This window comes from Drosophila erecta, unplaced genomic scaffold, assembly GCF_003286155.1.
Source record: "Drosophila erecta strain 14021-0224.00,06,07 unplaced genomic scaffold, DereRS2 tig00000126-arrow-pilon, whole genome shotgun sequence".
NCBI lineage: Eukaryota > Metazoa > Arthropoda > Insecta > Diptera > Drosophilidae > Drosophila > Drosophila erecta.
In genome coordinates, this window is record NW_020825209.1 from 15,244,226 (window position 1) to 15,267,361 (window position 23,136).

A 23,136-nucleotide genomic window follows, 5' to 3' on the forward strand; every position below is an offset into this window, starting at 1 on the left:
CAAAGGTGCTGGAGAATAGCAAAAAGATAAAGAATTATATTATATTACACAGCTGCGTGTCTGGCGGTCAATATTGCTATTGATAATTTAACTTCCTTTGATTGAAGTCTCTTACTTGCAGTGAATGGTCGAAGGTAACAGCTCGGGCATCCACCATTATTTTATATTTGTTATTTTCAACAAGGCTCAGCACTCAATCGCAGTAGCAGTAGTAGGCACAAAAGCAAACGTAACATTTATAGAGTCCAACCCGACCCCATCTGAAACCGCTGGAATGATGACAGTGCGCGGCTACATCCGCAAGTTTTTGCTGATGAACTGGAAGAACCACAAGTTGCAGCTGGCCAATCCGTTGGAACTGGTGGTCATATTACTGCTGCCGCCACTGTTCACTCTCTTGGCGGTGCTGATGCGGTTCTTCATACCGGTGGATCCCCGATCCGATAGGGTGTACGATCCCATCGACCTGGACCGCAGCTGGATGCAGATGATCGACAAGCTGGAGCGGGCGCGACAGGTGGCCGATATGCACAACGTGATGGGGAACCCGTTTACGCCGCATCTGATCATTGGCTGGGCACCGAAACGCTATACCATATTTCAGGCCATGATGCGCAGGGTCGAGAAGCAAGTCGACCCGATGACCATGGTGGGCTTCGAGGATTGCGAAAAGATGCGAGAGTCGATGATCCAGAACAGCCTGTTCGCGGGCATCTGCTTCGATGGGACTCCCTTCGATGAGAACGAAGTCTTTGAGGAGGACACCTTGGAGAGCACTACGAACATTCTGCCGATGCTCAACTACACAATCCTCCTGCCCAGCGAGCTGAGGCTGCTGGACGGCGACTTTCGGATGGCCAATTGGATGACCCTCTACAATGACGATCCGCACACCTATGTTCTGATTCGACTCAACCAGCCGTATGAGGGCGGATTCGTTGGCTATGTTCGCGAGGGCTTCATTCGGCTCCAGAAGGCCGTCAGCGAGTCCTTCCTGCTTCTGACCAGTCACAAGTCCTTGCCGACCATACAGATTAGACGCTTTCCCGTCACAGGCCGCAAACAGGATCCGCTGATGGGCAATCTCGACTACGGCATGTCCTTCATAATCATAATAGGGTTCCTCTTTCCCGCCCAGCTACTCGTGTGGGTAAGCCGAAATCCTCAATGACGTCGTTGAAAGCACTTCTAAGCTTATTCTTTCCTTAGCAGGTGGTATCTGAGAAGCAGACCCAAGTTCGCCAGTTTCTGATCAACATGAACATTGGCAATCTCATCCACTTCGTGTCGTGGTACCTCAAGGGCTTAATATACGAGATGATAAGCTCGGTAATCATCGCAGGACTTTTGAAGGTAGGATACATTTCAATTTCCTTGTCATCGTTAGAAAGTCCTCCCTTGACCAGTGAAACCCACAATCATTTGTCATTTGCAAATGATTCATTCTTAGTCTTGGCCTTCTTGTATAAGTCCGCATGCTACTTAATCTACACTCGCAAAGAAGTTCGAAGCACACATCATTTTAGCTCGATGATTATCGTTATGCTAACATACGAATATGATCATTTCCACACTCTGCAGATAAGGTGGGACCAGGACCATGGGGTGCTGACCCAAACACCCTGGTACATACTGCTCCTAGTGCTGTTCTGCTACAACTGCGCTACGGTGGCCTTTGCCCTAATGGTGGCAGCCTTTTTCCGGAACGCCCTCAATGCCGTTCGGGTGTTGACAATCTTGTGGATAATGTCCTACCTGCCCACCTTCATTCTGTCGAACAACGTGGAGGGAAATATCCACGCCCTGCGCTACGTGTCGTATGTGCTGCCAAATGTGGTGGCAACTCTGGTGTTCGAGTTTCTCATCGAACGGGAGTCGATCGTCCATCTTACGTGGGAGGACAGTGGGTACAACCTCAACTACAACCCCGGCCCCATAACGGTGACCTCCAGCGCCTGGATCCTGATACTCAACTCGTTGGTCTACTGCACAATTGGTCTCTACGTGGACATGTGGCGAGGTGGCAATCGATCCGCTAAGAAGGCGAAGAAACCCACTGATGTCATTGCCAGTATACACGAAGATTCATACCACGATCGGGGGGACAGCTTCACTCATCAGAACCAGGCCATTGGCGTTAACTCCACGAAAATCTATGAGGTGGAACCCTCCCATCGCCGCTTCAAGGTGAAGATCAAGAAACTGTGCAAGCGGTTTGCGGCGAACGATCGGCCGGCATTAAATCTCTTCTCTTGGAATGTGTACGAGAACGAGGTCACCGTTCTGATGGGCCACAATGGCTGTGGGAAGAGTACACTGCTCAAAATACTAGCCGGCTTGGTGGTACCCAACCGGGGCACTGTGATGATATCCACCCACAATATACAGACGGAACGGAAGGCGGCCTTAATGGAGCTGGGCATCGCATTCAGCTATGACATGCTTCTGACCGGCTTCACTGTCCTTGATTATATGCGATTCATTTGCCGAGTCAAGGGACTGCACAATAACATCGAGATCGATGGCCAGTCCAACTACTATCTAAACGTTCTGCAAATCGGAGACCTAAGGACCAAGCGAATCCGCACTCTCACCGATCGCGATCTGTGCCTGGTTCTCATTTGCTGTGCCTTTGTCGGTAATAGTCCTATAGTCCTCATAGACGACATTCACGCGGATCTGGACAAGAACTCGCAGTCGCTGGTCTGGAAACTGATTAACGAGGAGAAGTCCAAGCGCACTATTATCCTGGTGTCCAACTCGCCGGCTCTGGCGGAGAATATTGCCGATCGGATGGCCATTATGTCCAATGGGGAGCTCAAGTGTACCGGAACGAAACCGTTTTTGAAGAATATGTACGGACATGGCTATCGATTGGTGAGGTTTTAAGTACTCCGTTCTCCTATTCCTGCAATTTCCAGAGCATACTACGAGCTCTTAAGAATCCGCGTATTACATTTCTCTAACAGTCTTGATTCCTCCTCCATCTGATTGCTTCCAGACCTGCGTAAAGGGCAAGAACTACAAAATGGAGGATCTGTTCGGCATGATGAACAGCTATATGCCCAACATGAGTATCGAGAGGGATATTGGGTACAAGGTCACCTTCGTGCTGGAGAACAAGTACGAGGATCAGTTCCCTATGCTGATCGATGATCTGGAGAGGAATATGCAACAACTGGGCGTGGTCAGCTTCCGGATTCGGGACACGTCGATGGAGGAAATCTTCCTGCGATTTGGATGCGAGGACAATGAACAGAGTGGCGCTTTTCAGTCGCACGAAAACACCCAAATCCTGCTGGAGGAGTACTATTCCACTCTGGCTTGGGCCAATGAAAAGGGTCGTAGGGCTGGCTGGAAACTGTTTTTATTGCATGGCAGGTATTTGCAGTATTCTATAAAAGCTATATACATATATTTTGAAAAGAGCTCCACCAATAGGTATTTCCTTTGAATAGTGTGATGCTTCAATAGCTGCCCTTATTTATATTAATCTCTTACAATTTTTTTTTTATTATTTTTTTTTTTTTTACAATTTCTATCGATAGGCCAAAAAGAATGTTGAACTTTCTCGTTGACACTCCCACCATTTCCTTTAAATAGTGTGATGGTTTAATAGCTGCCCTTATTATTTATATTAATCTCTTACTATTTAATTTTTTTTAATTTTTTTTTTTTTTATTATTTTTTTTTTTTGACAATTTCTATCGCTAGGCCAAAAAGAATGTTGAACTTTCTCGTTGACACTCCCACCATTTCCTTTAAATAGTGTGATGGTTCAATAGCTGCCCTTATTATTTATATTAATCTCTTACTATTTAATTTTTTAAAATTTTTTTTTTTTGACAATTTCTATCGACAAGCCAAAAAGAATGTTGAACTTTCTCGTTGCCACTCCCACTAGCTGAATAACGGGTATCTGCTAGTCGAGGAACGCGACAATAGCATTCTCTCTTGTTTTATATCGATACTAGTAAAAAATTATATATCGATACTGGGAAAAATAACAAATGAAAGAGGCATTAATATTATTTACCAAGCATTATTTGAAGCTTTAATATGTAACCCTAATGCCAGGGCGGTGATCTTGAAGCGTTGGATTGCGGCCCTCCGACACTGGACCGTTTTGATTTTCGAGATACTGGCCATGGCCCTGATAGCAGTGTGCACCTTCTCCGGCGTTTTCATCTACGACAGGAACTATGAGTTGGCACCGCTGACCTTTAACCTCAGCCAGCTGAACACAGTGGACGCCTTCGTGGAGCTCTTCTCCGACGAAGAGGACGTCAAGGACATGTACGCCTACTACACGGAGCTGCTCTATTGGTACGACGCCCATGTGGCGACGCTGACAAGAGGTCGGCAAAACGCATACACCTTGTTGACCCAAAACGAGTTCACCTCCCATGTCAACTCCCGCTACATTTTCGGGGCCACCTTTGATGAGCAGATCGTCACCGCCTGGTTCAATAATATACCACTGCACGCGGCGCCCTATGCCTTGAATATTGTCCATAATGCGGTAGCCAGGTGGGTTCAATTTGGTTTAACAGGTCAAACATCTTTGATAAAGACGTTCGAGATTTGCAATGCAATAAATACTTTCTGTGCGAACTTTCTGTTGCATTTTAATTAATTCGTTTCAAATACCTTTAAATATTAACCGCATGCATGCACATTTTCATACCCAACTAGTTCAGGGTTCATACACTCAACCTTTTTTTGTATACCATATGCCACAGGCACTTGTTCGACGAGGAGGCCACCATCGACGTGACCCTGACGCCGCTGCCATTCCGGACGACCATCAACTCCTTCCCGCCTAGCAGTCACACCTTTGGCGGCTGTTTGGCGTTCGGTATTAGCTTCGTGCTAACCTTTATCTGGCCAGCATTCTCGATTTACCTGATCACCGAGCGAGGAAGCGTGCTGAAGAAGCAACAGTATTTGGCCGGAGTCAGGGTGTGCAGCTACTGGACGTTCACGGTGATATACGATTTGCTGATCCTGCTGATCCTCTGCGCGAGCGTTGTGGCCATGGTGGCCATATACGAGGATCCCAGCCACGACGTCATGCTATACGGTGATTTGTCCCGCTGAAATGCCTGTCGGTTAGGTGACGATAACAAATTGTAAAATGAATTTTAGACATGCCAGAAATACGCATGGTTATCATCACTGAACATGGTAGTCATTTGCCGCACGGTATTTTGATCATGCCTATTCCCATCCACAGCTTACATAACGCTCACATTGGTGCTGGGTGGTTTCTGGGTGATCCTGCTCGCGTATATTATGGCAACCCTCTGCCGGAATCCGTGCTATGGATACTTGTGGCTGTGCGGCATTAACAGTGTCGGCCTCGTCTGCTTCTCGCAGTTCTATAAGACTGACACCAAAAATATGCTCTTTGAGCCGACCTTTTTGGCCATGTACACGGTGGGCACAGTAATATGCAAGCTTTTCATGATCTTCGAATTCAAGCTAATCTGCACGGATCCCATCGTGAAATTCACCTCCGTTGAGGTATTCAAGTGCAATAGCACCCCCAATTGCTGCAGTTGAGTACGATTCCATAAGAAACAAACATTTAAGATACGAAAATAATGTTCTTTGGTTGGCACAGACATTTCCTTAATCTCTCTAATATGTTATAGTAAAAATGGACTACAACACTGACACCGCGGGCGTCTACCAGGATCTGGTGGTACTGACCATACTTGATATAATCCTTCTGGCTTGTTTTTTTGTCGTCGAGTATCATTCAATCTTGGGTTTTGCGGACTGTCGTATGTCTTCCAGGACGCAGCAACCGTCGGATAGCAATCAGGATAGCGATGAGTTCCCTGGCGTTATATCTAAGGATAACAGGGCTTTTCCAGAAAAAGAACGGGCTAAGGACTTGGACGAAGTGGAGCGCAGAAAGTACGCCGCGGTCGGGATTGGGATTGTCGCCAAATATCGAGAAAACCAAGTGCTCAGAGATCTGGACTTCACCGTGGCCAAGCAAGTATTAGTTTAGGAATTACGCTCAGATTGTAGTATGCACGATTCGTTGTATACGGGTGTCCTGCCCTGTAGAGTATCTATATTTTTGTTCCGTCCATCTGTCCAAACAAGCACTATGTTTGTTCCAGGACACTCTCTAAAAGCATCACGCCTATACTTTTGTTTTCATTTTTTTAAGTGCTATTATTTGCCTTGTCAATTTCTATGTGTACGATCCAAAACTGCGAAATGCTGGCACACCCCACATTTTCAAAAGTAATTTTGTTGTATTATTTTATAAAAAAGTTTACAAATTTGCACTGCCACTAGGTGAGGAACAGGTATCTGATAGTTCTGGAGCTCGACTTTAGCGTTTTCCCTTAATAAAATATAAAATTACTGAATGTAATTTTCTACAACGTACAAATATAAACCGCCTTTGAACGTTAATAAATATTATTTGTTCCCAGATCGGAGTGCTTGAGCATCAATGGAGCGAACAACTCCGGCAAGACTACGCTGCTCAAGGTGATGGTGAATGAGATGAAGATGAACGCTGGACAGCTCTGGATCCGCGACTGCAAGGTGAACGAACACCCTCTCCGGTGCTACCGGATGGTGGGCTACTGCCCGCAGAAGGACAGCCTTCCGCCGGAGTTCACACCCAGGGAATTGCTGTACATTCACGCCATGTTCCAGGGCCACAGGCACTACATAGGCCGCGAATTGTCGGATGCGCTGCTCCGGCTGATGGGACTCACCCCATGCTGGAATCGGTCGGTGCGCATGTGCACCTCAGGTCAAATCAGGCGGTTATACTTCGCCTACGCCGTGCTGGGATCACCGGAGCTCATCTGTGTGGACGGTGTGCCGGCTGGACTGGATCCCACCGGCAAGCGAATCGTCCTGATGATGACCTCCAGCATGCAGGCAATGGGCTGCAGTTTCCTGTACACCACGCTCACTGGCCTGGACGCCGAGCGGCTGTCCCCGCGCACGCCACTTCTTTTAGAGGGCCAACTCTGGATGATACGGCCCATGGACGAGGGCAGCGAGAACTACCGGTATGGCTATCAGGTGGAGGTTCGATTCAAGAGGAAGGTCAATCCCAATGTCAGCATGTCACGCGCCACCTGGAACCTAATCAATCACTTTCCCATGTCACCGACCAAGAAGTTCAGTGCCTTCATGGAGATCAAGTTTCCCACTGCCGTGCTCAAGTAAGTCTAAGCTTTGGCTCTTCGCCAATAGGTAATAGCTGCACTCATAACAATGATGTTTTCATCTCCAGAATTGAAAGGGAGGACTCGATGGTATATCAAATTCCGTTGGGCACCACCTGCTTCTCGGAGATATTTCTTACATTGCGAAAAGATGCCTTTGAAATGAACATCGAGGACTACTTCATCACACGCAACATGCTCGTCGGCTTCCAGATCTTTACCTATGATCAACATCAGGACAATCCATAAGTTTCAAATTTTCAAAACGGTTTATCGGTCTGCTTTAAATCATTTGGACCCATTCAAGGAATTGCCTTGTCGGATTTAAGAAGTTCGCACTGCTCTCAAAAATACTAAAACTTTGGTTTACGTTTAGATAAAATTTAATTCAATCGTATAGTATTACATTTATATAGTGTACATTTAACACAGTTTGTAAATTCTCATATGTATCGTAGAGTTTGTGCCACATTTAAATTGACTTATTTACACGCTTTGGTAAGCCGGTCTAAGTACATCGAAATAAAAAACACGAAAAAACGCATATTACTATATGCAAAAGGTTTCCTTTGGGCGCTGGGAACAATTTCGGGCCAAATCTGGCCAATACTTTTAGAGGGCGAATAAATCAAAACTAAAAGATCTTGGGAATTTATCGTGCAAATCAAGCGTTTATATATGCATATATATATAAGCATATACATATATATGTATACATATACAAATTAAAGATCTCTCGTCGTTTGGTGTAAATTTCGCTAGATGATCACAATGAAATAAGGCATAATCGCTGCTATCTATTGTCAGGTCGAGCTTAGAAACTATTTGTTAGCTTTACAGGCATCGGCGTTGTTTTGGTGAGTGTAAGATCAGGTCAAGATCGGATCCCAACGGACCCGTCCAGGTAGTTGGTTTATAACTCATTAGCTAGCAGGCACTTGCACAGCTTCCTCAATTCCGAGAGGCGGCTGGATATGGGAGGGAAAGATTTCAAAAGGAAAAAGAAAGAACAGACATAACACGGTTAGCATCAGCTCTGCATTCGGGGCGGACGTTAGTTAGTAGGATTGTTAGCTCCTTGAGGAATATGCGCATGCAGCTGAGTTAGCTTGTAACATTAGGGTTAGGGTGTTGGCTAAAACTACAAACAAAAAATCATTAAATGACAGATGACTACTCCGAGAGCTGTTGTGCATGAGAAATAGGATGTTCTGGCGGTGCTGCGGTGCTCGTTTTGTTTAGGTGCTGGCAATGCGATGTGAAGCGACAGGTAGGAAAGAAGCCAGAAAGCAAGAAGCCCGTTAAAGCCCAGGTGGTGTTATCAACTGGGTGTCAGGTCTTGTTGGGTTCTAGCTCACTGATTGGCGCGCGTATCCTCGCGCTGGTATTTGGCGAACTCCAGAAAGATCTCCTCCAGCGTTGTTTGGCTGACTGAGTAGTCTTCCACATTCAGCTGGTCGCGATTGCTCTCCATCAAGCCGAAGATGCGCGACCACTTCACCCCAGTCAGTGGAATGTAGAATGTTAAGATGCCCTGGTACTCCTCCCTTTTAGAGAAAAGAAAAGATGGAAATATACACTCAATGAAGAAAAACGCTAAATGAAAACTTTAACTCACTGCAGAATAGAATTTGGATACTCGTGCTCCACGAACTCCTTGACGGCCTCTATGTCCTGCTGGGCCATTCGGGCGGACACGGTCTGGTCATCCGGATTTCGCGCAAAGCCGCCACTTAAACGCGCTTGACGCAACGCCTCCAGATCGCGGCGCACCTTGATCTTGAGTATAAGACCCTTGGAGAACTTGTTCTTTAGATGCTGCGTGGAGCCAATGCATTTGAATTCCCCGTTCACCATAATTGCCAGTCGCGTACAGAGTGCCTCACACTCCTCCATGCTGTGGGATGTGAGCACAATAGATTTACCCGAATCACGGATTTTACACACCATGTTCCATAACTGGCGCCTGGCCGCCGGATCCATGCCGGTTGTGGGTTCATCTAGGTAAATAACGGACGGACCTCCGATCACAGCAATGGCCGTACTTAGCTTGCGCTTATTTCCGCCACTATAGGCGTGAGTTTGCTTATCGATGTGCTTCATAAAGCCAAATGACTTGGCTAGATCCTCGGACAATTGGCGGATGCGAGTCTCCTGGACCCCGCGTAACATGCAGAAAATGCGGAGCACCTCGCGACCCGTCAGATCATCTAAGAGTGCATCGAACTGCGGACAGTAACCGATCATCTTGTAAATGCTGTTCATGTTCGACTCCAGGCTCAGACCTTGGACGTAAGCGGATCCCGAGGTAATGCGCTCGTCGCCGGTCATCATCTTAAATGTGGTCGTTTTGCCTGCTCCGTTCACGCCCAACAGCCCAAAACATTCGACTCTGTGGAAGGGAAAAGCGATGGTTAGACAATCTTAAAAAATATATACATATTATAATAATATAGAATGCATTTTAGCATATTTAACATACTCCTGTACGCAGAGCGACACCTGATTAACAGCCAGAAACTGTCCGTAATACTTGGTGACCCGGTCGAGCACCAAATTCTTGGCGGCCAGCTCATTAGAGGACATCTCCAGAATTCGTTCCCGCTCGCTAGCAACATCGTCATCCAATTGACCTTCCGGTGGTGGCGGTGGAGGTTTGCTAAATAAGATACACATCGTTAGACGGGACATAAGTCCGGAGTGGCAATATGTAACTTACGATAGCAGTTGACGGATTTTGAACATCAATTCGTTGATCAATCTGAACTCAAGCACAATAATGATGAGGAAGAAGACGACGCCGGTGACGGTCATGTACACAGTCTCGGGCAGAACACCAGGCTCCTCCCAAGCGAAGTAGGGCTTAATGTCTGGAATTAGAGGTATAAATTAATAGCTAGGAAGATTTTTTTTTTACTTTGTCTGATGAGGACCTTAAAACATCCTAAAATGTTTAAGCATCTCTTATATTTCGACAACTTATCAGCTCTACCTAAGCTAACTCACTGAAGTAAGATTATGTAAGCCAGTTTAAGTATATCCAAGGATTTCTTAAGAATGGTTCGTTACGGGGAAGATAAGACAAATACTCACTGCAGCATGGTGGCACCAACTCGCAAAGCAGAATGGGTGGAAGAGCTCCCGCCTTGGCGCAGGCATTCCTTGTGGCTGTGTTAATGTAGAGCTTATTCAAACTCATGGCAAGCGAAAAGTGTGGAAAGATTCGGAAGATCCAGCCCAATATGTCCGCAGTATCCTTCGTATCGAATAATTCCGAGGACATCACCACGACCACAATGAAAAGGGCCATGCCACAAAAGATATTAACAATGGATACCCTAGCAAAACCTGTGGCCGGTTCACTAAAGAACAACGACATAATGTAGATGAAGGGCAGCACGGCGATTCCGAAGAGCAGTAACAGTAAATAGTATCTTCCCAGTTCTCCGAAACTGGATAGCCCGGGCTCCTGGAAACAGACAATCGTAATCACCACGATCAGAGCCGTCACAATGTAGGATGCGAAATCGCAGATGAATTGCGACAACCAGAAGGTCCAAACTTTCACGCCGCCCACAAACTGCAGCAACTTGGCTCTGGACTCTCGCTCCTTGATCAGAAACAGAATATATATTGAGCTCACGAAGCACATGCAGAAGCACAGATTGGAGGCCAGTTGGGTGCCCAGATTATTGCCCGTGCTCAGCTGAGAAAGCAACGTACTGGTCGTGTAAGGCAGTGGTGCATTTGTCACCTGGATCTTCACCGATGGACCAAAAAGCTTATGGGCAATGGCATTGTGGACCATGTTCACAGTCAATGGAGCAGTGTGCAACGCTTGGTTGTTCAGCCAGGCAGTGATAGTGGACTCGTTGATTGTGGCGGCCACCAAATAGCGCGAGTTGATGCGCACCTGGATCGTTCTTCCCAGATCCAGGATGTAAGCCTAAAATTATGATAATAATGCGTAAGGAGGAGCAAAGACGATAAATAAAGATAACCTACCTGAAAGGCCTTGTCGTCCGTTAGTTCCAGACCATAATTACTTCCATAGGATCGAGCCAAATTCTCGTATTTATTAGCTATTTCATAGCTGCTAGTATCGTTTCTCACATTAGAACGATCTAAAACGGTTACAGCCAGGGGATATTGAGTCAACGAAATCGTAATCGGCTTTAATTCTTGGAAAGTTCCCTGCGTTTTTATAATCAAAATGGTGACAACCACGAAAAAGACGGGCATAATGTTTTGGATCAGCAGTAGCAGCTTGTTGCGCCACGTGTAGAGGAGCTTTTTGAGCAGCATAGCCTTCCATTGGTTTGATAGCAACTGCAATCCCTGGAGCAGTCGTCGATTCTCCGAGAAGATGCCGTCCGCTGCAAACAGTTAATTGAGCTTATCAAGAGTCCAAGATCCCAGATCGAGTTCAAACACTGCTTACACTGAACAGATTCGTTGTCATCCTCGCCACGGAATCCACTGCCTCCGTTCATAACCTCATGTTGGTCCTTTATGTTGCCGGCATTGTCTTTTTCTGCGCCAACCTTCATGAACACCTCCTCCATCGATGTGATGCCCACGCCATAGCCATTTAGATGCAGTTCGTCTGATTGTTCCTCCAGTTGTCCAAACATTTCCTCAAATTTGGTAGAGGCGCTGTCCGGCAGTTGATAGGACAGTTCCGCGCCAATATCGCACTCCGGCTTTAAGCCCGGAATGTACTTGTTCAGAAGAGCTGTCACCTCATTTGTCTCGCAGTCATCTCGTTTCACACAGATCTTAACGGATTGACAAGTTTTATAAGTAAATGTGCCTTGAAATAAATGTTGATCCCCACTTACCAATCGGTAGCCCGATCCATATTGCTTCTTTAGGAAAAATGAGGTTCCTTGGCACTTCAGCTCACCATCGCACATGATGGCAATCCGATCGCCCAGCACATCAGCCTCGTCCATAAAGTGAGTAGTCAGCAGCAGAGTGCGCCCCACCTTCTCCTGCTGCAGCAAATCCCACAACTGCCGCCTTGCCGACGGATCCATTCCTGAGCTCGGTTCATCGCAAAGCACCACCTTTGTGTCTCCGCAGAGGGCGCAACAAACGGACAGTTTGCGTTTCATGCCGCCGGACAGTTTAGATGAGGCCACATTCGCCTTGTCCTCCAGCTCGATCATCTTCAGATACTTGGCCACCTCCTGTTCTACGGCCTTGCCGCGCAGTCCCTTCATCCTGCTGAAAAACCGAATGTGATTCGACACACTCATCTCATCGAAAAGGACATTGTGCTGTGGACAGATGCCCAGGGACATACGGGCTCCTTCGATATTGGTGCGGATGTCACTGCCGTTTATAATGGCTGTCCCGCTCGTTGGCGGAAACATGCCCGTCAGCATCGATATGGTCGTAGTTTTGCCGGCTCCATTGTGACCAAGCAGAACTGTTATCTCATCCTCAAACATATTCATCGAAAGGCCTTTTACGACCATTTTATCACCAAAACGCTTTTTGAGGTGTCGCATCTGTAGGCCAATATGCTTGCCCTCCGGTTCCGTTTCGAAGGCCTTGGGATCCCGCTGCTCCATATGCCCATTGGGAATGTCCTCCACGCCCGTGTACTCCCGTTCGCCGCACCAAAACTCACGGGTGAACGGAAAGTTCCAGGGACGAGGCACTCCGAAACTACCCGGCATCACTTGCTCAACGTACAAGCAGATACACATGTAAATTACGCACGATACCAGCATCATGATCATCACGGCTCCCAAAGTCAACGTGTCGTCCACGGAAACCGGCGTGAAGAAGTTGCTCCACTGCAGACCCTCGCCTGTTCCTTCGAAGCCCAGGATCAGTTTGATACCAAAGCCCATGGCCGTGTTTGAGATCAAGCTCCAGCTCAACTTGGCGGAAAGACTCAGGTCGTCGTATTTATTAATGGTAAACGAATACGGAATGTAGGCGATGAACCAAATTAAGCCCGTAACGGCGGCCGCAGTGCTCGCTCTTGAAAAGAATGTGGCCATCATGAAGCAGAAGCAGATGCTCGATACGATGTATATTATCAGAAAGAAGACCAAAGCCGAAAAATTAGCATGTGTCAGTACGGCTACGCCCTCAGACCAATTGATTTTGACCAAAATGGCAATCAGAATGGCCGATATGGTCAGCATGATGAAGGACTTAACAAACCAAGCGGTCCAATGGAGCCAGTTGCTCAGCCCCATGATCTTCATCACCTCCTTGAGCTGTTTCTCCTTCTCGGCGGTGATGTACTGCAAGTGAATGAAATGCCGTGAGTGGAGAAGGTATTTTTAATAACCACAATCCCGGCACTGTCACTTACCTTGGTGATGTACGTGCAGGGATAAATAAAGCTCAACAGTATGATCAGCGACATTATCGAGGACATGCCCTCCAGGAGAGGATCAAAGATGTAGGAGGGATACGGATAACGTTGCATCACCACATGCGGCAGATCCTGTTCACCCGATTTTTGCCTTAAATAAGCCATTGAAAGGCTGTGCTGCAGGGGCAGGAATCCCTCTCGCAAATAGCCCGGCGGAATGCCACCATCATCGTCTCCTTCGTTTCGCGGTCCAGTCAGATCGATTGTGGGAAACAACCGCATCGTTAGCCAAGTATTCGCTATGGCAATCGTCGCCGTTCGAAGCTCCGCTGGGAATCTCAGTGCGAAATGGAAGTCATCGGGTAGGTTGTCATTCTCCGTAAGATTCGCCCAGCCATCGTCGAACTGGACGCCGGCAAAGGCGTTCCTGCTAACCGTATCCAACTCCAGTTGGGCGGCATTCTTCGATTCGCAGAATTCGCTGAATCCGAGGCTCTTCCACGCCTCTCTTACCAGTTTCTCCAGCACAGGATTTGCGGGCGAGTAGCACAGAGTGTACTCAAATTTTGGCATTCCGACCTTCTCCCTAAGCCATGAAAATCAACCGACATTAATATGAGTCTTGAGTACGTATTAAACATATATGGTTAGTATTTAAATGAATTACTGTTAAGATGGGAGTGCAGGCTTTATTACAATTCCAGGATTTCACTTTAATATCATAACTATATCAATCCGTTATCGCAACTGGTAATTGGCAACAATATAAGTGTGTCTCGTGTTAAAATTCAAAATAAAACATATCTGCAAGCAGTGCTTGCGTCTAAGTGCATGACAAGATTATTTTAAAAAGTTATTAGGAACTCGAAGAAAATAGTCTCATATTGGTCAAAAGCTTGAATATACATAACTTCAAAAAATATAATTTTTATTTAATACCCCATTATACTAAAGACTCGACTCACTTGACATTAATACATTCTTATTAAACTTGTAACTATGTTTTGTGTATTAGGTTATTTTTGTTTTAAACGTGCACGTGAAACAATCCGAATTGTTGCATTTTGTTATTAGCATTTGTTAGGATGGCCGGTTAAGGTTAAGTTGGTTAAACTTTGATTTGTGTTCGGTTTCATTTTGGATTTGTTTACCTCCGTCGATTGGGTGCAATCAGCGCTATGAGCTTGCCAAGGTAGGACGATCTATGCAACGAATGTCTTCAGGTTTTGTGGCCAGAACAAGACAAAAAACATTTACATATATTGGATATGGAAAAATCTAAAGGGGTGATTGCCTTGAACAGCCGTAAGCAAAAGTATAAATTCGCATAGAAGCCAATAAAGATAGGAAATTAAGCATTACTATTAAGATCTGTTTTGTTGGCGTAATGCAGTTGCAAACTAGCAACACAAATTATACAAAAAATAATACGAATTATGAAATGCAAATTAAATTAAAGTGATTAGATTAATAATAAGAATTATGAAATGCAAGTTAAAGTACTTAGACAAGTAAAACATGTAACTTGGCCAATCGCAAATTGTAAAGCTATAGTAAATTTAAGTGTTATATACATATAACATAAAACATCTTATAGTCGAACTGACATAAAAACATAAATTGACATTTGCGCAACTCAAATAAATCAATTTAATAAATACTGTAAAAAAGACAATAACATTTAATCAATTGCATAAAGCACTTAGGCTAATTCATTTTATGTGAGAAATAAATAAATCTCTGAAAATGTATACAATGAAATAAAAAAAATGAAATGCCAGGACAAGAAGCACAGATATCCAGATATCATGGTAAAAACTCACTCCAGCAGACTGAGATCTGTTAAATTCTGCGCGTTAAAGTACCGATCTCCTTTTTCCTCCGTATCCACCAAGGTGCGGACTAAAACGAGGAGCAGGGAGAATATCGCCGGTAGCACCAGCTCGATAGCCATCTGCCACTTGTGGTTCCATTGGAGGGTCCAGTTCTTCCACAAAAGCAGCACAAACTTATCCCAGTTCGTGACTTTTGCCATTTTGCAGATTTGTTCGATTGGCTTTTGGTTTTTTATAGTTTACCTTAACATTAAAATTTGTTAAAATATATGCATCTGTAGAAAAAGAAATATATATTTTTTTTAAACCTTGACGTTGAACGTAATAATAATGTACAATTTTTGGGTAGGAGATATTTTATACCCGTTACTCGTAGAGTAAAGGGGTCTAAAAGTATGTATCAGGTAGAAGAAAGCGTTTCTGGCCATATAAAGTATATATTTTCTTGATCAGGATCAATAGACGAGTCGAACTGGCCATGTCCGTCCGTTGGTCCGTCTGTTTGTTCGTATGAACGTCTCGATCACAAGAACTATAAAAGATATAAGAGAGTTTAAGCTTGCAGCTTCCAGAGACAAGTTTGTTTCCACCCAAACAATCACGCCCATACGTTTGAAAAATGTTGTATTTTTTTCATTTAATTATTTCTTTCCCTAGTTCTATCAATATGCCGGAAAAATGGGAAAAATTCTTGTTCGCACTTCCACTAGCTGAGTAATGGGTAACTGATATTCGGGGAACTCGACTATATCGTTGTCTCTTCTTTTTTTTACAAACGTTATTAAATAATTTTTATCTAAACAAACAAACGGTAATAATATTTTTATGTTTACGGAACTAAATGCCACTCAAGAGTGTTAATCATTGTAGTAATTGAACAACAATAGATTGTTGAATGTCAAGTGCTCTATCGATCTATGCGTTCTATGTGTAGTATAGCTATCTAATCATCGCCGCTGATGTTAGACTGATATGGCTGTGCCCGCCCTCTCAAAGCTAAAAAAAACACATGTACCGAAATAAATCATAACCCTTGTAAAACCATTGTTATTTCGCGGTCAGCCACACCAGAACATTGACATTCCTAGAAATTCCGAAGCTAGCAGTGTTTTTATAGACCTATTATAATTTAAGTGTGCTCATAACATGTACCTAAAACTATGAAAACCGAGTAAACGGTATATACGGATAATTAGTTTTAAAATTATACCCGATACTCGTATATTAAAAAAGTATACTAGATTCGTTGAAAGTATGTAACTGATGGACGGACCCGATAAGGTATTTATATTCTTGCTCAGTATAGTGCCAAGTCCATTCGTGTGTTCGTCCGTATGATCGTCGAGTTCATGAGAACCGTACAAGCGCAAGTTTGTTTGTCAAAACTGTTCTACGCCCAATACAACGCCCACAAACGCCTTTAACGGCCATTCCTAATGTATCCTAATGTAAATGGCATTTTGTTTAACTTACCAATTTTCATCTAGGTCCCAAATATTGTTATTGTTATTGTTTACTGTTTTCATATGACCATTTCTCTTGCACACCCATTAGCTGAGCAATGGGTATCCCATAGCCTCGGCACCCGACTATCGCATTCTCTCTTGTTGTTAGATTCGTTGAAAAGTATGTAACAGGCAGAAGGAAACGTGTTCGACCATATAAAGTATATATGTATATTCTTGATCAGGATAAATAGCCGAGTCGATCTGGCCATGTTCGTCTGTCCGTCCGTCTGTCCGTATGATCGCCTCGATCTCAGGAACTACAAAAGCTAGAATATGGAGATTAAGCATGCATGTCTTAAGCAGAGACATAGGCGCAGCGCAAGTTTATTTCCAAATGTTGTCACGTCCACTCTAACGGCCACAAACCGCAAAAAACTGTCAAGCTCACAATTTTGAAAAATGTTTAGATATTTCTTCACTTTTGAATATGTATATCTTGTAAATTTCTACAGATTTACCAAAAATACTTTTTGCCACGGCCACAAACCAAATCTGTCACGCTCATAATTTTGAAATATATTATGTTTTGATATTTTTTCACTTTTTTATATTATATATCTTATAATTTTCTATAGATTTGCCAAAAAACTTTTTGACGCGCCCACTCTAAAGCCCACAAACCGCCCAAAAATCTTACGCCCACATTTTTAAAATTTTTTTTATTTTATTATTTTTTTCCCACTTTTTACCGATATTTCAGAAAATTTTGAAATTTCTCGTTTGCACTTCCACTAGCTGAGTAACGGGTATCTGATAGTCGGTGATCTCGAACATTCTATCTTGTTTTACTCTAACAACCTTCGATCCCTTTAGTTACCTACCATAAATACATACATACATATACATACGTACTTTATTAACCCTGAAATACACATTTATTACTCTATTTCAGTTTGCATTATCAAATGCACTCAAAATGTCTGGTATTTTAATCTTTCTATGGCCTGATACCCTGTGTGTCTAAAATTAAAGATCGTTAGTCCAAAAAGTCTGCTTTGTTTAAAATATGAGAGTACATACATACATATGTATGCATGTATAACTCGGTTAGTAACAATGACTCTGTTAAAATCAGATTTATTGGCAGCTGCCAGCTACCAACTGGAACTAAAATTAAAATGGAATCTACTCGTATGTCTGGTTCTGATAAACATGAAGTGTTTGGTCGTCAATTAAAAAAACTTGCTGATCTAAGGATGATTCACATAAAATTAAAGTTTAATGTACACAAAATACGATAAGGTGAAAGCTACCGAGGAATTTCTTCTAAAACAGATGTTTTAGTTAATAAATACTGCAAAAAGATATGTCACGGTTTTGATTAAAATTTTTGGTAGACATATGTTTGCTATTTAGATTAGAAATAAATGTACACAAACTGCATCTTTTACACAATTATTTTTTGAAAAAAAAAAGAAAACGTCACAAAAAATGAACCAGAAATACGTGCCCTTTTACGCGGTAATTATACCCGTTACTCGTAGAGTAAAAGGGTATACTAGATTCGTTGAAAAGTATGTAACAGGCAGAAGGAAACTTTTCCGACCATATAAAGTATATATATTCTTGATCAGGATCAATATCCGAGTCGATCTGGCCATGTGCAGACGCACATGTCCGTATGAACGCCTCGATCTTAGGAACAACAAAAGCTAGAATATTGAGATTTGGCACGCAGCTTCCAGAGACATAGACGCAGTGCAAGTTTGTTTCCAAATGTTGCCACGCTCACAAACCGCCCAAAACTGTCACGCCCACAATTTTGAAAAAGGTTGATATTTTTCACTTTTTTATATATTTTGTAAATTTCTACAGATTTGCCAAAATACTTTTTGCCACGCCCACTCCTAAGCCCACAAACGGCGCAAAACTGTCACGCTCACACTTTCACAAAATTTTTAAGTGTTTTATCCACTAGCTGAGTGACGGGTATCTGATAGTCGGGGAACTCGACTATGGCATTCTATCTTGGTTTTATATAATAACACGACAATGAACAATATAAGTAAGCAGTATAGAAGATTACATAAATATAAATGCATATTATAAATTTAAAAATAAAAACGTAGTTATACCAAAAAGAACAAAAACATCGAAATAGGGATTTCTTGGTGGTCGACCGATTTGGACCAAATTAAAACCGAAAATGTATATTGTCAAAAACCTGCCGTATGCCAAATTAGATCCCTTTATGAGCAAAAACAGGGAAGGTAGATTTATTTACACTTAGTTTCAATTATTCCTATGACAGCTATATGATATGGTGGTCCGATCCAGCCAGTTCCGACTCATATCCAATTCAATTCAATTTGAGTACCCAAAAACTTTTTTTGAGATAACAATATGTATCGATTTCAAATTATTTAGCTGAATGCTTGCTTAACTGCACAATCGATTGGCTTTTGGTCAATCTTATCCGTCACCAGCTTATCCGTCAGAAGAGGCACTAATGCACAAACCCGTGTGGAACAGGAATAAACAGAGATATAGCGGCATAAATCCAGCAGGTGACTAGCGACAGGTACATACTAGCGATATGATAATCCGAAGGCGGATTGGGCCGTAGGCGATGGGTGTGGCATTTGCACCTGCCAAGCACCGGCACTTACCCGTAGTTTTGCCAAATAAAGATTGTCACACAGCCGCGGCACAAGAACAAATAAAAAAAACAATCGGTCTGAATGGATAGGCGGGAACTTGAGCTCGAGAACTCGGCAAATTGGTAAATCGAGAACTCGCGGACTCCACCGAACACTCGACCGTATCGGCGAGCGGACTTTTTCGAACTGAATCGCAACGCGAGCCAATCATCCTTTTTTATCAATAGAGCGCAATCTAGCCCTGTTCCATAGAAGGAAATCCATAAAACAAATAGCATTTATTCATTTGGTCGGCTAAAAAATGATAAGCTCAAACTCTTTTTCGGTACAGACATATGTCCGCGTTCGATTTTGTGATGTATCCCCAATACATAAGGAATGTATAAAGCCCCAATATCGGAAGGGAACCTAATACTATTGGATTACTCGCAATTCGATGGCATTACTTTTAATATTGGCCAATTACAAGGTTTATTTAATTACTCGATAAAAACAGCGACAAGTTATGACTAATTCAAAAACCCTTAAAACTTCTAATTCTTTTTCACTTATTCAGCCTTTGAGTTGACTCATAACGGACGCGTGGCTGTTGTCATTATGTGTGAGCCCTATTTTTTGTCGAATATTATTACTTTTCTGACATACGCCCGCCACTAAAGTATAAAATTTTATGATTCAAGTTAGTTATGGTTAATTGCTTATCTGGCTTATGTGAAGTTTGAGTTGTCATGTTAAGATGGTGACGAAGTTAACCCTTGACTATTGCGTTTGGACAGATCAGCTATTTGGCAAAATTCTTAAATACCGTGTTGCTCAAATCTTTGACTATACATATACGGATAAATTTTCACGAACCCTGCTCTTCGCCTAGGTCTTATCGCAAATCAATTTGAACGATAAATTTAGAACTAAAATCGAATATTATATTGCTGCTCAAGAGTTTCTGCATGCTTTGGGCCAAAAAGTTTGGAGTAAACTGTACGCGTTCTGTAACGAATGGCCAGATACTTAAGGTTCTCACGAATGGTAAAAAATATGATATAAATCTACTTGTGAGGGGTTGCATTCAAATACTATTTACCCACAAAGTTCCTCGACTATTAGATACTTTACTCAGATAGTGGAAGGGCAAGGAAGAAATTTTAATATCGAAAAAACAGTCAGGACTAGAATATTCGAATATTTAATTTAATTTAATTAATTTGTATATCTTTCACTTCAATGGCGAATGTTTCCATGGCAGCTCTATGATATATTTACTGGTTATATGTCTTTAGTGCAAAAAATAAAATGAATGTAGAAAAAAATCCTTCGAGCCGGATTTGAACCAGCGACCTATGGATCCCTGCCGTTGTGATTAACCATCTACAGTCCACCGCTCTACCAACTGAGCTATCGAAGGGGCGATGGGCGCTGCGGCTGAGCAGCTAAACTAGAGCTACGAAAAACGAAGCCACACGAACTAGTAAAAGTGAAAGGTAAGCTATGAGATGCGCATAGCTGGCATACATATATTATAGAGAAATTTAAAATTAAGCAGTGTCGACGGGGGCAGAGATTTTGACATAACCTTCGATAGCTCAGTTGGTAGAGCGGTGGACTGTAGACGGTTCCAAATTGAATGCAGAATGCAAAGCAGAGATCCATAGGTCGCTGGTTCAAATCCGGCTCGAAGGATAGTTTTTTTTTGGCCCCAACCCGTTTCGAAATGCCATGGTTTGCCCAGGGTGATCTTGAACCATAAAGTATTGGACTCGAAGGCACCCAATAGCAATACGATGCGGAATGTTGATATGGATTGTTTCGCAGAATGTATCGAAAGCAGTAAGAGCTCCATTCATCACGAGGACCTCTCGCACTTGCTGACTAATATGGAGCAATGAATCATCGATTGTCGTTGATGGCGACGCCTAACATTTTGACATGTGACGCACATAAAAGAAGCAGCACTGTACTATCGCCAACTGATTGGCCAATTTATCGGCTAATTTAGCATTTCTCTTGGAGGTGAGGTGATAATAGTGGCATTATCGTGCCTACCCACGCTACCCATTCACTTCCCAGGGGTCTGTTAGACTAGAAAGTTTAGAAACTGATAAAGCTTACTTATCGTAAAACAAACATATGTAAGGTTGGGCCTATTAGTCATATTAGCAATCTCATTGCAAGATCATGCTCTCAAAATCCAGATAAGAATAACGAATACCCTCGTTTTTGATTTTTAAGTAAAGAGTATACGGTATATGGGTTTAGTATCAGATATGTTCATTCAGTCGACCAATCGGAAATCAGAACATGTATATCCCCCAATGATCGTTATACACTTTTTAATAACATGGAACCACCCATAAAAAATTAAATAATGTTCAATTATTCTTGCACTTACCCCTTGTACGTTTTGCAGGCGATAATTGAAATTGCAACTCTGTTTGTTTTGCACAGTTTGTTGTTCTTGCGATTAAGTGCGGGCCCACTTAGTCATAAAAATTAGTACTACATTGGTCATTACTGCATAATGGATTGTCAATCAAATTGCTGCAATTGCAATTAATTATTTAGGCTGACGCGTTGCCCTTTATGCAGTTGTATTTGCAGTCACTAAAATTGGTATATTAATAATTAATTATTTGCGTATACTATATCAATTGCGTATACTATAACGCATTTATTAGAATAACAGGGCTGCACAGCACTGCATTAGTTCATCGAACTAAATTAAGCCCTGAATCGGGATTCGTAAACTATTTTAAAACAAAAACTCTTAAGCCACTTTGGTTAATTTCGAATATTTTGCACAGTATTTGCACATATATACAATATATACAATGTAAATGTATATCTATATATGTATGTATATTTAAAAACCAAGTTATGGGTAAGCATAAAACCTCAAGAAATGTATGTAGTTATTTGCTTATCTTGTGCATGGGTTTCGCCGTTAAGGGTGTTATGAACTTCAAAACCCTTGCGATCGCATTTACCAGCCCTGGGAATTAACGGTCAAAGTTCAATGGCGGTGCGCTCTAACTGTAAATGTCACTGCATCACTTGAGGATGCGCATGCAACACTTAACGCCCGGGAAAAATGTGTGTATGCACCGTTATACAGACAACTTTGGCGCCTCTCATAGAACCGTGCAAGTGTGTGCGTGCGTTTTGGCCAAAATATTCGAAAAACAACTTTTCACATGCGACAACAGCAACAACTACGAACCGGCGACTCTGCTGCAATAACTCCGATTTCGCCCACTGTACGCCGCCTAATGATTATTCCGCACAAACAATGCAATACACAAACAACAAATGTATATTATACATAAGTGCGTTGTATGAATTTAGGGCTGTTAATAGTTTTTATCTTTTGCTGCGTCATTGAGCTGCCCAGAAGTTCATAGGTTAATCAATTATGGCAACACCGTACGCACTTCTATTTGATTTGGTTTTATATCAATAGTTTCGCTTAATTTTTGTTTTTGGGACTGAACAGCTGTTGCCGACACACACACAGAAACGCACGAGAAAAAAATGATAAAAGAATTGTAGTACTTCTAATGTCGCCGGAGATGCCAAGCAAAATGAATAGAAACGAACGGTTAGGCGGCAATAACATCAATGAGCGCGCAGAGCGCAAAGCAGTGCTGA

At 42.9% G+C, this 23,136-nt stretch overlaps 2 protein-coding genes and 2 non-coding genes across 6 annotated transcripts; 2 read left to right on the forward strand and 2 right to left on the reverse strand.

Annotated features, from left to right (window-relative positions):
- Positions 1 to 208: 208 nt before the first annotated feature.
- LOC6549926 (ATP-binding cassette sub-family A member 3) lies at positions 209 to 7,755 on the forward strand. Its single transcript, XM_001978640.3, has 10 exons — positions 209 to 1,150; positions 1,210 to 1,353; positions 1,582 to 2,877; positions 3,002 to 3,381; positions 4,078 to 4,530; positions 4,743 to 5,083; positions 5,237 to 5,560; positions 5,658 to 6,006; positions 6,459 to 7,208; positions 7,280 to 7,755. The coding sequence occupies exons 1-10, from the start codon at positions 275 to 277 to the stop codon at positions 7,458 to 7,460; spliced, it is 5,094 nt and encodes a 1,697-aa protein (XP_001978676.2). The 5' UTR covers positions 209 to 274; the 3' UTR covers positions 7,461 to 7,755.
- Positions 7,756 to 7,909: 154 nt separating this feature from the next.
- Positions 7,910 to 23,127, reverse strand: LOC6549927 (ATP-binding cassette sub-family A member 3). 3 transcript variants are annotated; one of them, XM_026981842.1, is made up of 14 exons: positions 22,709 to 23,127; positions 21,881 to 22,092; positions 15,375 to 15,661; positions 14,703 to 14,768; positions 13,549 to 14,137; positions 12,053 to 13,477; positions 11,653 to 11,989; positions 11,217 to 11,587; positions 10,305 to 11,157; positions 9,931 to 10,081; positions 9,694 to 9,870; positions 8,830 to 9,603; positions 8,570 to 8,758; positions 7,910 to 8,179 (listed from the first exon to the last, which is right to left on the reverse strand). In XM_026981842.1, exons 3-14 carry the CDS (start codon positions 15,584 to 15,586, stop codon positions 8,125 to 8,127), a joined length of 5,199 nt encoding a protein of 1,732 aa, XP_026837643.1. In that variant the 5' UTR covers positions 15,587 to 15,661; positions 21,881 to 22,092; positions 22,709 to 23,127; the 3' UTR covers positions 7,910 to 8,124. The 3 variants fall into 3 exon arrangements, with proteins under 3 accessions (XP_026837643.1, XP_001978677.2, XP_015010571.1); XM_015155085.2 differs by having other exon boundaries at positions 8,133 to 8,758; XM_001978641.3 differs by lacking the exons at positions 14,703 to 14,768; positions 21,881 to 22,092; positions 22,709 to 23,127 and having other exon boundaries at positions 15,375 to 15,656.
- Positions 20,802 to 20,896, reverse strand: Trnay-gua. Its single transcript has 2 exons — positions 20,860 to 20,896; positions 20,802 to 20,837 (listed from the first exon to the last, which is right to left on the reverse strand). It is a non-coding gene; the product is annotated as a tRNA-Tyr (tRNA).
- Trnay-gua lies at positions 21,064 to 21,171 on the forward strand. The gene is made up of 2 exons: positions 21,064 to 21,100; positions 21,136 to 21,171. It is a non-coding gene; the product is annotated as a tRNA-Tyr (tRNA).
- Positions 23,128 to 23,136: the final 9 nt, after the last annotated feature.

Excerpts from the sequence above, each read along its gene's own strand:
- LOC6549926 (XM_001978640.3), top strand. The coding sequence starts at position 275 with ATGATGACAGTGCGCGGCTACATCCGCAAGTTTTTGCTGATGAACTGG. Across the intron at positions 1,354-1,581 it reads TCATCGCAGGACTTTTGAAG|ATAAGGTGGGACCAGGACCA; the intron begins GTAGGATACATT and ends CACACTCTGCAG. Across the intron at positions 3,382-4,077 it reads CTGTTTTTATTGCATGGCAG|GGCGGTGATCTTGAAGCGTT; the intron begins GTATTTGCAGTA and ends CCCTAATGCCAG.
- LOC6549927 (XM_026981842.1), bottom strand. The coding sequence starts at position 15,586 with ATGGCAAAAGTCACGAACTGGGATAAGTTTGTGCTGCTTTTGTGGAAG. Across the intron at positions 11,588-11,652 it reads TGACAACGAATCTGTTCAGT|CGGACGGCATCTTCTCGGAG; the intron begins GTAAGCAGTGTT and ends AACTGTTTGCAG. Across the intron at positions 9,604-9,693 it reads GTGTCGCTCTGCGTACAGGA|AGTCGAATGTTTTGGGCTGT; the intron begins GTATGTTAAATA and ends TCCCTTCCACAG.